This window comes from Phoxinus phoxinus (genome assembly GCF_949152265.1).
Source record: "Phoxinus phoxinus genome assembly, chromosome: 16".
Taxonomy (NCBI): Eukaryota; Metazoa; Chordata; class Actinopteri; order Cypriniformes; family Leuciscidae; genus Phoxinus; species Phoxinus phoxinus.
In genome coordinates this window covers 20903011-20917438 of record NC_136891.1, presented here as the reverse complement: position 1 = coordinate 20917438, position 14428 = coordinate 20903011, and the positions used below count along the sequence as shown (strand labels likewise).

General features: G+C 44.8%; 1 protein-coding gene across 2 annotated transcripts in view; it reads right to left on the bottom strand.

Moving 5' to 3' along the window:
* Positions 1–2888: 2888 nt before the first annotated feature.
* Positions 2889–14428, bottom strand: part of enpp1 (ectonucleotide pyrophosphatase/phosphodiesterase 1) — a 62994-nt gene continuing 51454 nt past the window's right edge. For both annotated transcript variants that reach the window (XM_079639116.1, XM_079639115.1), the window contains exons 22-25: positions 14123–14197; positions 5339–5471; positions 4433–4577; positions 2889–4087 (exon numbers count right to left, since the gene is read on the bottom strand). In XM_079639116.1, coding sequence (XP_079495242.1) covers positions 3935–4087; positions 4433–4577; positions 5339–5471; positions 14123–14197 — 506 coding nt within the window. In that variant the 3' untranslated portion in view covers positions 2889–3934. The remainder of the gene's footprint in view (positions 4088–4432; positions 4578–5338; positions 5472–14122; positions 14198–14428) is intronic.

Genomic DNA, 14428 nt, shown 5'->3' with positions numbered 1-14428 from the left:
AGGCAGTGTTGTCAAACTGTTAGGCTCCCTTTGAGCCTCTTTAGCTACTGCTTTTATAGAAACTGCTCCTCAGTGCTTCGCCTGGGGCAGCATCGAGTTCTTAGGCGCATTATGTGCCTCCTTGATGGGATCTTGACAGGGTAACAATGCTAAGTTGTTAGGCTCTCTTGAGCCTCCTCGGCTGTTCTTTTGATAAAGTGTTGTTAGGCCTACTGTTCCCCCGAAGCTCAACCCTTTTTTAATTTCGAGTTGTAGGGTCTCTTTGAGCCTCCTTGGAGCTGCCCTGAGTATAAAACATAGCTAGGCCGCCTCTTGTCTAAGAGAGTCAGTATATTGAGGCCTCCGTTCTCTGAGCCAGAATTGGGCAGTAGCACTAAGTTGTAGGCTCTTTTCCTGAGGCTCCTCTGGTGCATATAGGTTGAATGAATGAATGAATGCATGAGTCATTTATATAGCGCTTTCATATGTACTATGTACCGTACACCCAAAGCCCTTTACAATCATATCAGTGGATCTCTCCTCAACCACCACCAGTGTGGAGCATCCACTTGGATGATACAACTGCAGCCACAGTACAACGGCACCAGTGCGCTTACCACACACCAGCTATAGGTGGAGAGAGGAGAGAGAGTGATAGGGCCAGTTCAGTGTATGGGATTTATTAGGAGGCCAGGATTGGTAAGGGCCATTGGAGGGAATGTGGCCAGGACACCGGGGTTACACCCCTACTCTTTACGCGAAGTGCCATGGGATTTTTAATGACCCTCGAGAGTCAGGACCTCGGTTTTACGTCTCATTCGAAGGACGGTGCTCTTTGACAGGATAGTGTCCCCATCACTCTACTGGGGCGTTAGGACCCACACAGACCACAGGGTGAGCGCCCCCTGCTGGCCTCACTAACACCTCTTCCAGCAGCAACCTGGTTTTCTCAGGAGGTCTCCCATCCAGGTCCTGACAAGGCTCAACCCTGCTTACCTTCAGTGGGCAACCAGTCTTGGGCTACAGGGTGATATGGCTACTGAGATTGGGAGTACTTTAAACTATTGTTTATTCACTCCCCTGAGCTCCATCTGTTATATTAGTGTGAAGTTGCTAGATTTTCTTTGGGCCTCTCTGACATAATTTGGATGTTGCTAGACTTTCTTTGGCCCTCCCTGACATAAGTTGGATGTAGCTAGGCCTCTCTCTCTCTCTCTCTCTCTCTCTCTCTCTCTCTCTCTCTCTCTCTCTCTCTCTCTCTCTCTCTCTCTCTCTCTCTCTCTCTCATCCTCATCATAAGGCCTCCCTCCTCCAAGCTCAGTCTGGGGCTAAGTTGTTAGGCTCTCTGTGAGCTACTTAGTCACTGCTCTTGAACTAGAGCATTGTGTTAGGCCTCCTCTCTTTTATTAGAGGCTTCTGCTCCTTTGACCTCCGTCCATTATTGTATCAGACTGCTAGCCCTGTTATGTAGCTTCCTTGACAGGCATAGGACGTAGTGTATTTGTCCTATGAGCACCGCCATAGGCTAAGTGGTTAGTCTTTCTTTGAGCCTCATTGGCTACTGCGAGCGTTTGCTAGGCCTCCTCTCGCTAGAGAGAGTTATCTTATTGAGGCCTCCACTCCCCTGAGCTCTGGTTAGGGTAGTAATTGCGAGTGGTAGGCCCTCTGGGAGTCTCCTTGGCTACTGACCCTAGTGTGGGGTGTTGCTAGGCCTCATTGTATTGAGACCTCCACTCTGCGGAGCTCCGAGGGCCAGTTAGATTGAATTTATAGCTCCTTTTTTAGGGTGTATTCACTCCTGCCTTGTTTGGTTCGATTGAATCGAACTCAAGTTCGTTTCCCCCCTTGGGTGCGGATCTTTTGAGCAGGTGTGAATACAGCAATCGCACTCGGGTGCGGACCAAACAACCGAACCGAGACCCAGCTGAAGAGGTGGTCTCGGTACGGTTCCAAACGAACTCTGGTACGGTTCGTTTACGGTGTGAACATGAACCGACCCAATTGCATAAAGCACTGCACCTTTTTTGACAGGGTCAGATTTTTACTATGTAATTTGGGGTGATGAAATGCCTATACATTAGTGTTGCGATGGATCGCAGTTGATCTTTGATCCGTACGGACCAGCTGCCCCACTGTTCGGTACATATGTGATTCGCGGATTTACTACTAAATTTAACCATCATAGACTGAAAGTAAAAAAAAATTAATGGATAAAAGAGAGAGAGAGAGAGAGAGAGAGAGAGAGAGAGATGTTTTTGCACTTCCTGCTTTTCCCTGCTTGAGTGTGAAAGCGAACCGTACCAAACAAAAACAAGATCAACATTGTATTTGGTCCGGACCAAAGCAAGTGAACTAGCGGACTTTCCAGGTGTGAATACACCCTTATATTTCTTGGTACTGCCCTTGGGTTAGAGCATTGCTAGGCCTCTTGCTTGAGGACTCCACTCTTCAGGGCTGTCTGCCAATAGGGCACTCATCCCTTCAGCATGTTCCCCATAGCGCACTCTTTCGGAAGGGAACGTCTCAGGTTACGCATGTGGTTACCTGAGAAGGAGAATGCACACATCTCCTTTAGGCAAGAAGTGGATGACGTTTTTCACAGGTGCCCTTTTATACTCAAGAGTAGTGTATACACACTAACATTTTAAAAGTATGGAATTATTGTTTTTTTTAAGAAGTCTCTTCTGCTCACCAAGGCTGAATTTATTGATCAAAAATACAGTAAAAATGGTAATATTGTGAAATATTATACCGTTTTATATTTAATTATGATAAATTATTAATATATTTTACAATTTAAAAGCTAAATTTTCAGCATACACTGTAATCAACGCCACTCTTCAGTCACATGCTCCTCCAGAAATCATTCTAAAAAAATATATTTTGTGATCAAGAAACATGTCTTCTAATTATAAGTTGAAAAGAAAACCATTTATTTGAAATAGAAATCTTTAGTAAAATGATGAATGTATTTACAGTCACTGTTGATCAATTTAAATGCACTTTTGCTGAATAGAATGATCAATAACTAACTTCTGAATATTAGTAGGTAATTTTTATAAGAAATGTATAGGTCCATAATGCAGTCAAAATCTTATTGAAGTGAATAATATTGACAGTGATGCTTAATGACATTGAATTGTAACAAACCGCACAAACAAAATACATATTAAATATTAAATCATTATTCACCAAAAGACACAACCTACAACATGCTAATCGCTGCTTACACATTGTAAACCTTGAATAACAAAAGTAACATACAAATGTAATAAGAATGTTGATCCAGATTTAGTAATCTAAAAACTGACCTGAGAGAGTGAATAAATAAAGTCATCAGAAAAAAGGTGACATAAATGCCTTCAATTGTTGATGTAATTCTGCTTTCTGGACTGAAGGGGGAGGAAAAGCCACTATTACACTAGAGTAAATAAATCTTGAATTGGCTTGGACATGTTACAAACAGCTGGAAAGAACATTTGCTGTAGAACAATTTAATAAAACAACGCAAGTGACACTTTGAGAGTGATTCCTGTGGAAAATGTGGCTTTCCCATTGTTTACGCAAAAACTCTTGATAAAGTTTATTTTTAGCTATTTTTTCTTTTGAACTGGCTGAATGCAGGATCAAGTCTAACCGCAAATTGCTAACATATGTGCTGAAAAACAGTTCTTGTTTTTTGGAAAACAGATCTTTAGTAACTCTTGCTGGGCAGTTTCTAGTTCAGTCGGTACTTTCCCAGTTATAAATAGATCGCCTCTGAGAATAAAAAATTAAAGCAGAGATCATAAAGGGTTTAATTTTTCCATTTTAGGAGTTCAAAGGCTCTCTGGATAAACGTGTGTCTTTGTTTCAGAGTCTGGTAAAGCTCAGCTGCATTTCAATGTTGGAAAAAAAAATCCATTGCGACTGAACCTTTTGTGGCCTGCACTGCAGATGCGGTAAAATGAGGGTCCTAAAACGTTTTGAGTGTGGTCTTGAGTTGTAATGTTTCAGCAACAGATATCCGGTCATGATAAAAGCTCAAGCCCGTCAGAAGCTCGACGTCTCTGATTCGAGCCACGTGTAGCTGAACCCAGTCCTGGAGCCATGAGTAGTCAGTGCCATTCTGCAGAAATAAACGGTAAAACAAAAAAGAAAGTGTACAAAATACTTTTAAGTGTACTGCCGAATGTACTGACAAGCTTTTATGGTCCACTAAAATATACTTAGTAATTTCTTCTAAAACATGCAAGTCAAGTATTTAAATATATAAATAAATAAAAATAATGTATTTAAATTATAAGCAAGTACTTTACATGTCCATTAGTGCTCTTGAGTGTCTCAAGTTCACACGAATGCAACATGAAAGTTAAACAGTTAACAAGTTACCTAACAAGCAAGTTACTCAACTACTTTCTCAGAACAATCTTATGGTCGCTGTGGTTTAGTTCATGAATGGCTGATTACATACATGACATGTTTCCAGATGATCAGGTCGATGAGGAAGAATGAAAGACACAGCATTTAGAGGGCCGTCACACTCTCGGGCGGGAAGGGACGAGTTCTTACAACTTGTAAGAATCACAAAGAAATGTGTAGGGATGGGCGTCTTGTTCCTGAAAGCAGAAGGGGATCATATGGATGAAGGGAGGTATACAGTCTTATGCATTTTGAAATAAACATCTGGCCACCAGTGGGCAGTATGGGCCGTTTGTGAGGTACCAATAAGGAAACAAACTCATCAGATCAAAAGCCTGTTGACAACTGGTGCACTAGGCCCAATAAAACACATGTTTCTCATCACATATTATCAGATTTTTGTCGTGTGGCTTAAAGTTGGATCTACTTTGCATCTCATTATGGCCAAGAACCGCCCACTTAGACAGGAAGAGACCATGTGACCATTAACCAGATTGTTGTTTTTACATGTCATTTAGGATAAGGTAAATCTAAAATAATTATACACTACCGCTTCAAAAGTTTGAAAGAAATGTATACTTCTGTACAGGAGGGATGCAATAAATTGATCAAAAGCCGAAGTAAAGTAATTTATAATGTTACAAATAAATGAATAAACCTTTTATTCATCAAAGTACCCTGAACATATATATCACGCTATTCACAAAAATATGAATTCACAATTAATTAATTCAGCAATTCAAATTCAAAATGAATAATGATAAGAGCACCAAATCAGCTTTGATCATAATTTTAAAATTCAAACAGAAAACTGTTATTAAAAATGTAATTTATAATTACCTATACAGTAATATTACTGTATTTTTGTTTGTGAAAGAGTGCTAGGATGTATTTGTGTACTCTGTTCAGCTTGTATATATTTCACACTCCATCAATATTGGTTATTTTGCAAACTTACGGTGTTCCCTTGTTCATTAAGTCATAGTTCCCATCAAAGTTGTTATCGAATATTGGCCCGCTCACAACATTTACACCGTTCAGGTCTTGTGAATACTTCACCAGCAGAACATTGTGGAAGTGATTCCAAATATCTGTGACACAGTGAAAAACAGTGACACAATCAACAGACATGAAAGTATGGGGTTTATGTGACAAGAAATCATATGATATCAGAAAATGATAGGCCTGGGTAGGTCTCTATTCACTTCTATAATCGTTATTATTTACAAAGCAAACGGACTACGCGAGTATAACGTTGTATTTATTAGCAGCGTGTGCTAGCGTATCAACAATTAGGGTAGAGAACCGAAATCATAACCTAAACAGCATAAAACTGTCTAACTAGTATAACTTCACAAGGTTAAAAGCAAAATTTATCTTAGAGCACAAAAGTGTGCTTGTTGATCCTTGAGGGGTTTCGCTGACTGTGAGGACGTCCACACAGTTTAATCCAAAAACGACACTTGTCAGGATTTGACTTCGGTTTTGGGAAGGGAAAAAACGGACACCCCCCTCCAACCTCTCTGGGAAACGCGTATCTGTGTTACAAATGCCCCAGACACAACGTTTAACCATATTTTTGATAAAACTACGACAGTAATAGCCTGCCGAGACCAAAAATATGAGACGCCTGTGTTAAAGTCAATGGAGCGCTGTGAAAAAGTGTCGGACCTGTGGGAGCTCGTTCTTGGCTGCGCTGTGATTGGTCAATCTACATTCTAGGGTGTGGCTTAGCCACAGGCGAATTAGCTCCTGAGAAACGCGATAGCTGCTGATAATACCGAAGAAGCTTATATATGTATACAGTGATAGGCGTAGTATTCCTATAGGTAGACGTGAATCAACTGACAGTCAGCTGATGCAAGCTTGACTAAAGTGACTTGCCAGAACTGACGCTATGCTTGATTTTCATGTGTCCACTGTAGGGCTGATAGTGGAGCTCTTTGGAATTTAATACAAATGCATCAGTCATAATCACTATTTATATATGATATCATCTGTAAACTCTTCCGTTACCAATGCCATGTTAATCAGATATTTCTTTAAATTTTATTATTAACTTGCCAGGCAACAGACAAGGTTTGTCATGTCATGACTCCTTTAATAACACTGGAATGTTTCTAGCTTCAGCAAGGTAAACATTAAGCATTTTAACTGATTGAAACCAAACATGTTGTTGCAAAAGAGCCACAAAGGAATGGTGAAAAAAAAGAAAGAAAAAAGAAACGCGTTTACTCTGGTTCTTTTGAATAATATGCTTATGATAAAAGTACATACGATACACTTTTGTAATCAAGCCAATCACTGATAACAGATAAATGTGTAATGAAATACTGGTGCAACTAAAGTTCAAACCACACACACATTCTGATGTTCATGCTGTGTACTTAGTCTCTCAGATGAATGATTTCGAATGGAGTGCAGATAATGTTCTACATGAACATGTTGGAGTTAGTGGGGGAATGAACTTGGGGATCTTCCCTAAATTATCTAAACACTTGCACAACTCAGAATGAAGAAAGAGTTTACCATACACAAGTGTTGAAATTATCACTGATGAACTCATCAGTTAAAGCAGAACATCAATTCACTCGGCATATTATTGTGTAAATGACTCTATACTGTCTATAAATAGAGCAGGCCTTCATTATGACTTGTAAATATCAAGGTTATAAAATTAGGTATACTCAATTTTCTGATACTGGTGTTCCCATCATGCACTGGGGAGAGAATAATTAATAAAGTTGCATTTTCACTGTTTTATCATTGCTTTTGTTGTTAGGTTTAGTAAGTTGCTGTTGAGTGACATCTAGATAGGTTTGTGAGTTGATAAAAAGCTAATAATTAAATTATTTTAAATGTGGCTGCAGAATTAATCGAATTAATGCTTCAAAAGCATGGCTTAATTTAGTGTTATTGTTTGAGTAAAATGTACTTGAAACAGAGTATTGTAAAGTAAACTTAAACAACCGGTAATTAGAAATTACTCAACAAATTTTAACTGGCAAAGTTAGTTACTTATTTGCGTTGTTCATTTTGTTACAGTTACTTATTTTCTTTGTTAATTTTACTTAACTCAGTTAAATAGATATTACTTAATTCCATAAGTACATTTTACTTTTAAAAATCTGCACACAAAGGTTCAGAAAACCAACCAATAAGTAAATAAAATGACTGAAAAACTAAAATGACACTTGATAGTACATCAATAAAATAACTTTAAAACACATATGAAATATAAGATCATATATGAAGTCTCACTGAGAAGCCAATGTCCCAAACAGAATCTCTGCTGAGAAAACTACAGCTCTCTGGATGCTCTTTTGAACAATCCTACTGTAGGTGTTTTTTGGCAGGTCACCTGCTCCCGTGGGACTCTTTTCTGTGATTCTGGTATAAATGGCCTCAAATAAGCTGTGATCAACTGATTCTAATCATAGAGCAGCTTTAGGCAGCATTTACATTTCCAGGGAGTGTTGCATATCTTCATTAAATATAAAAAAGCACAGCTTTTCAAAAGTCTATTTTGGTTCAAATGTGTTTTTACAATACTAGATGCAGTTAGCAGGCTGGCATACTTTTTATAGCACTGTAGATCATGTTTACACCCATGCTTATGCAAATGTACACAAAACAGTTTTATTATCTTGTAATGCAGGAAAAAACGTATTAAAGCATTTTATTTGCTTGAAGTGAATGTGTATCATTCAGAAGCGTAAATCGTCTCAGGTTACAACTGTAACCTATGTTCCCTGAGAACAGGGAACGAGACAATACGTCATCGACGCTATGGGGAACGCCTCAGGCGTGACAGGTGTCTGAAATCACAATCAAATCACGGCAATCACATTGACCGGCGACAGCCCGTGAATCATTACGTGAATGATTAACGTGCGACCTGGAAGTATATAAGGGCGCCTTGCAAACATGACAAATCATCCTTCGTCTGAAGGGACTGTTTGGTAGGCAGGCCCCGAGGCATGGCAGGGAGACGTATTGTCTCGTTCCCTGTTCTCAGGGAACATAGGTTACAGTTGTAACCTGAGACGTTCCCTTTCGAAGGGAACTCAACAATACGTCATCGACGCTATGGGGAACGATATACCCACTCCGCCATGCTGAGGGGAGTGCATGCCAGGAGGCAGTGACAACTGTCAGAACCAGCAAATTCAAAATGAAATGCAAGAACCACTCACCCTCAGGTCACACTGGGCTGTCAGTGACAGCATTCCCTACGGTCATAGCCCAAGCTATAAGCCTAGCAGGAGGAACTCCAAATATGTAATCCGAAGGCCTACCTGGGCCTGCTCAAAGGCCTAGGACCACAACTTCAATTTAGAAGGGGTCCCTTCTAGGGAATGTGGCTAGGGAACCCGAGGGAACCCCAGCCAGTCACTATACGGGGGAATATACCACCCGAAATGCCACCAGGACGGCCTGACCTGGTGTCACTACGTCGGACACTTCAGTCTGGCCAAATTCCTGTCTGTCTGGAGACAGAGCCTCTGGACATTTGCCTTAGGTAAGGCATCCAACCCGAGGGACTGCGAAGCTGGCAGTGAAACCTCAGCCCGGATCTCAGAGACGGGATATCCCGGAGAGTATGACTCAGCATAGTGCCTTAAACCCTTGCTAGAGAGGGGAGTTTCTCTACTCGATCCACGGATCTACCCAGTGTTTGTGTTTGAAACACTGAGGAGGCCTGTGAAGGCCTAGGGGCTGATCTAACTGGGAGGCCTCACGAGAGGCCTACGACCGTCTGACCAGACTCAGGAGTCCAAACACTCATAGAGACCCTCAGTGAGGGGAGCAATGGACTGACTGGTAGGAAACCAGGCTGTAGGCAGAGAAGTTCCGGGAGGGAACCAGTAGCAGAGGACGAACACTTTAGTTGAGCCAGGGCGCGAGCTCGCTTTTAGCAGCGGCCAAATGAGGCCAGCTGAACTGATAGCAGGCGGCCACTAGCTTCCAGAACCCAGCATCGTTGGGGAACCACTCACAGGGAGGCCTGGCAAGGCCTACTACCTGATAACCACAGTAAGTGGGAGCTCATATTCAGGAAGGCCTGGTGAGGCCTGCAACCTGATAACCACAGTATGTGGGAGCTCATAACCAGGAAGGCCTGGTGAGGCCTGTAACCTGATAACCACAGTATGTGGGAGCTCATAACCAGGAAGGCCTGGTGAGGCCTGTAACCTGATAACCCCAGCATGTGGAAGCTCATGACCAGGAAGGCCTGGTGAGGCCTGTAACCGGATAACCACAGTATGTGGGAGCTCTCATGACCAAGAAGACCTGGTGAGGCCTGTAACCTAGCGACCACAGTGTGTGGGAGCTCAAAACCAGGAAGGCCAGATGAGGCCTGTAACCTGATAACCACAATATGTGGGAGCCCACATTCAGGAAGGCTGGGTGAGGCCTGTAACCTGACATGTGGAGACTCATAACCAGGAAGGCCTGGTGAGGCCTGTAACCTGATAAAAAGAGTATGTGGGAACTCACCTTCAGGGAGGCCTGGTGAGGCCTATTACCTGATAACCCCAGCATGTGGGAGCTCATGACCAGGAAGGCCTGGTGAGGCCTGTAACCTGATAACCACAGTATGTGGGAACTACCTTCAGGGAGGCCTGGTGAGGCCTACTACCTGGCAGCCACGATACTTGGGAGCTCACATTTAGGGAGGCCCAGAGCGGCCTACCACCTGATAATCACATTATGTGAGAACATGCCTTCAGGGAGGCCCGGTGAGGCCTACTACCTGATAGAGGTCAGGCTAGCTGTCCAGTTGCCTGTCCTTTGGGCTTGCCTACAGGGAGGCCTGGTAAGGCCTACTACCTGATAGCCACCGTAAGTGTGAATTCACCTTCAGGGAGGCCTGAGGAGGCCTACTACCTGAAAATAATCTTAAACAACTGGTAGCTATGAGCCCTGAATCTGGGTGACGGTTCGAAGGTGGCCTGCTAAGGCCAGCCCACTGGGGACTCGCCTATCAGGGATCTGCTCCAAAGGTACACTGTTGGGAATCATACCACACCAACAAGTATGTCCCACAATGTTGGGACTCACTTCCGAGGAGGCCTGTTTAGGGCCTACTACCCATCAGTGAGTCAACTGCCCGAACCACCAAGGCCAGCCACATGAGGTGAGCTGGCCTACAGCGCCCTCATGGGAGCTGCCCATTCAGGAGGCCTGCTGAGGCCAACTACCTAATGGCGCAGCCTTCGTTGGCAGATAAGCTGTTTAGACAGCGCCTACAGCATTCTGGTACCTAATCACATTGCCCATGGCAGTGTACTCAGCGAGAGCGCTAGCACCCTTTGAGCAAGGGGAGTACAACATACGCCACTCTGCCTCAATGGAGGCCCCAAAGTCAGGGGCCTACCAACTGTAAGCATGGGCGTCAGCTCATGGCAATGCTCTGGCTTCAGGGGAGCGTACTTCGACCAAAAAAGAAGTGAAGGCTAGAACTTTCCGCTCAACCCGAGCCACAGTGGTGCGAGGTAGGATAATACAGAACTGAAAGTGAAGGAATCAGAACTGCCCTGTATCACAGGGGAGTACTCCGTATGCTAGTTCTGCACGGCAGGGTCGGGCAAACAGACCCAGCCTCCTCGTGAGGCGAAAGGCGGCCTCACCCTGCTCAATAAAGACACATTGTACCGGGGAGGCCTATTTGAGGCCTAACCCAGGATCTTTATAAACCATACCTCTGCACCATGCTGCATTACTCTTGTCGCCCCCGAATGCAGAGAAGGGGGCGGGCCTTGGCCTAACAACTCCATTGGAGGAGGCTGTCATACAGGGATGCTAGGAACCTAAATTCACACAGTGAAGGTTCAGAGGCAGAAATGCTAAAGCAGAGCGCCTCTACTATCCCTGGCACAGCCTAGGCCAGCTAAAGAGGCGGCCCTGTTGAGGGCCAACCTGCAAGCATAGATCTACCTGAGGGCTCGGAGGAGCCACAGCCTAACAGAAAAATAGTTATTATCATTTCATACAAATGGCTGCAGAATTGCTCAGCCCAATGAAAAAAAATTTTCAGACAGACCTCAAAGTACTACTCAGGAAGGAAGTCAAACGGTCCCGTGGGCCGGACATATAGATCTAACTGAAGCTCAAGCGTCAGTCAAACTCAGAACAAAAAACTGTTCCTAATTGAGAGAGACCAACTACTCTACCCTGAGGTGGCTAAGAGCCAGCCACCTAAAGGGGAACTTCAGGGCCCCAATAATCCAGATTTTTCCTCCTTACCTTATTCTTTCTGCATTGACATGCCCATAACTCTATACAGGGAACGAGGTCTGTAGAGAGATACATATTAGTATACATTCTTCAGAAATTACTCTTAAGAAGACCAGACAGCTCACCTGCGGCGTGCGGAGTGAAGACTCGCCAGGTAGTTTCTTAGGAACCTGGGGTCCATCACTTTACATGCCTGAAAGAGGCGCTCTCACAGGCCAAGCCTAGGCGGGCCATCAGAACATCGTTCTCATCATAGGCCCCGCCCCAGGCCTGATGTGATGAACGCCTGGGGAGTCGGAAGCAGGAGAGGGCAGATTTGATGACCCTCGGAAGGAGTTATCCTTCAGCGGCGCTGACGCTTCTGCTGGATAACATCCCTCAAATCTCTCCTGTTGCGGGAGTCACGCCTTTTCTGCGCCCTGCTCCTACCTGGAGGGGGCGCACGAGAGGTGACACTGGCTCGCTGGCCCCGCCTCTGGTCCTCAGACCGGGATGGGCCAGGTCCTCCCGCCTGCCTGGGCGCGGACCCGGATCTCAGCGGTATGCATGTTTTAAATGCTGCTGAGCGCGCCTTCGCCTCTCTGAACTTCCCCACCACCGCCTCTACGGAGGTGCCGAAGAGTTCAGAGGGCGAAACCGGCGAATCGAGGAGAAAGGACTTCTCTTTCTCCCCGATGTCGGCCAGATTCAACCACAGATGTCTCTCCGTGGCCACCATTGCTGCCATCGACCGGCCGATCGAAGCAGCGGTTTGTTTGGTGGCCCGGAGAGCAAGATCTGTGGTGCGGCGCAGCTCAGCCACCGCCTCAGGGGACAACCCTGCCCCCTGGTCGAGATCCCTCAGCAGGTCGGCCTGGTACGCCTGCAGGACCGCCATGGTGTGCAGGGCAGCACCAGCCTGACCTGCTGCCGAGTATGCTCTACCATTCAAACGGGCCGTAGTTTTCAGCGGTTTGGATGGTAGGGTTGGAGCTCTCAGTGTCGACGCCCGTCCAGAGACGAGATAGTTCGCAAACGTCTCGTCAATGGGCGGCATCGACACATATCCATACTCTCCGATCCCCTCGACATCAGCGAAACTAGTCCGCTGATGCCGGTGAATACGGGCAGAATATGGATTCTTCCATGCCTTCTCGACCTCAGTGTGGAGGTCGGGGAGAAATGGAAGGCTCACCTGAGCTGGTGGTCTATGGCCGGGGAGAAACCGATCATCGAGCCTGCCACGAGCGGTTTCTCCTCTAGCGCGCTGCCATGGCAGCTGCAGCTTGCCGGCGGCGCGCTCCATCACATCCACCAGCTCTGCATACACGGGGCAGGATGGCTGAGGGGGTTCAGAATCCACCTGACTCTCAACCTCCTCAGCCATCTCCTGCGCGTCCTGAAGAGCACTAGCTGCAGGAATAGTCGGTGAAAGGCTATCATCATCCACCTGCAGCTCACCCTCGTCAGTTGTCGAGTCATCTGAGAGGTTTACAGCCCTCTCAAGGTGATCGACAAGCTCCATCTGGGAGCCCCATGACGCAAGTCGCCGCTCTGCCTCGGCACGAGCGGGACCTGAACCACGAGGCTTTCCAGATGCTGACCCCCCTTCACTCGAGAAGAGGGACAGGCGAGAGCGAAGCGTTTTCAAGGAAAAACGCTCACAGTTTGCACAGGAAGCTCCCTCGAGAACCTCCCGTGCGTGCTCTTCACCCAGGCAAAAAACGCACAGCTGGTGTGTGTCCTCCGGCGTCAGATATCGAGGACACGGGTCGGCACACTTCTGAAAGCAACTGGCTTTTGCTGCACGCTTCATTTTTCCGTTCGTGAATTTGCGTTCAAACATACAGTCCCTGAAGACGAAAAGATGGTTTGTCATGTTTGCAAGGCGCCCTTATATACTTCCAGGTCGCACGTTAATCATTCACGTAATGATTCACGGGCTGTCGCCGGTCAATGTGATTGCCGTGATTTGATTGTGATTTCAGACACCTGTCACGCCTGAGGCGTTCCCCATAGCGTCGATGACGTATTGTTGAGTTCCCTTCGAAAGGGAACTTCACGGGTGCCATCATGTAGACACATTTCTAGTGTCATTCTTTTACACGTTTACAAATAGAAAGTTGGCAAATGTAATTTTATGAGTTGGAATGCAGAATTATAGATGTCTGAGGAAAACAGGAAACATGTTTATTGACATCTGGCAGCCATTCTGAATTCAAAGTTCAACATTTTCTGATGATTATTGACAATGGCACTCCAGACCCATTTTTCTTTATTTATGTAGAATGGCTGTGCGTACAGTATTTTAGGAGAAAAACAATAAATAGATAATGATGACTAAAACAACAGGGTTCCCAGCAGTCCATGCTTGAATCATTAAAACCTACAGAACAATCAACCATTGGGTTCGCTAAGAGTAGACCTGGAACTTTTTTTATTCCAGCATGCCAATAAGTTTTAATTTACACAAGTACTGAGTGCGTGTTTTGCTATAAGCTGAATATAAAACAAGGCGTACCTTTGAAGGCTGGAAACATGGGCACCATGTTGCTTGTAATGAAGGAGTCTGGCTCAGTTCCTGTAGGACTGAAGTCTGAGGAAGAAAGATAATCAGCCATTAGTACAGTCAACACAACAGCACTTTCATCACACAGACTTCCAGGATACTTGAGAATCGAGAGGTTCAATGTGTTTGTATAATGGCCACTAAACTATACATGCAAAAGTTTGGGGTCAGTAAGATTTTTGAAAGATATTAATACTTTTATCCAGCAAGGATGAATTAAATTGATCAAAAGTGACAGTAAAGACTGTTACATTGTTA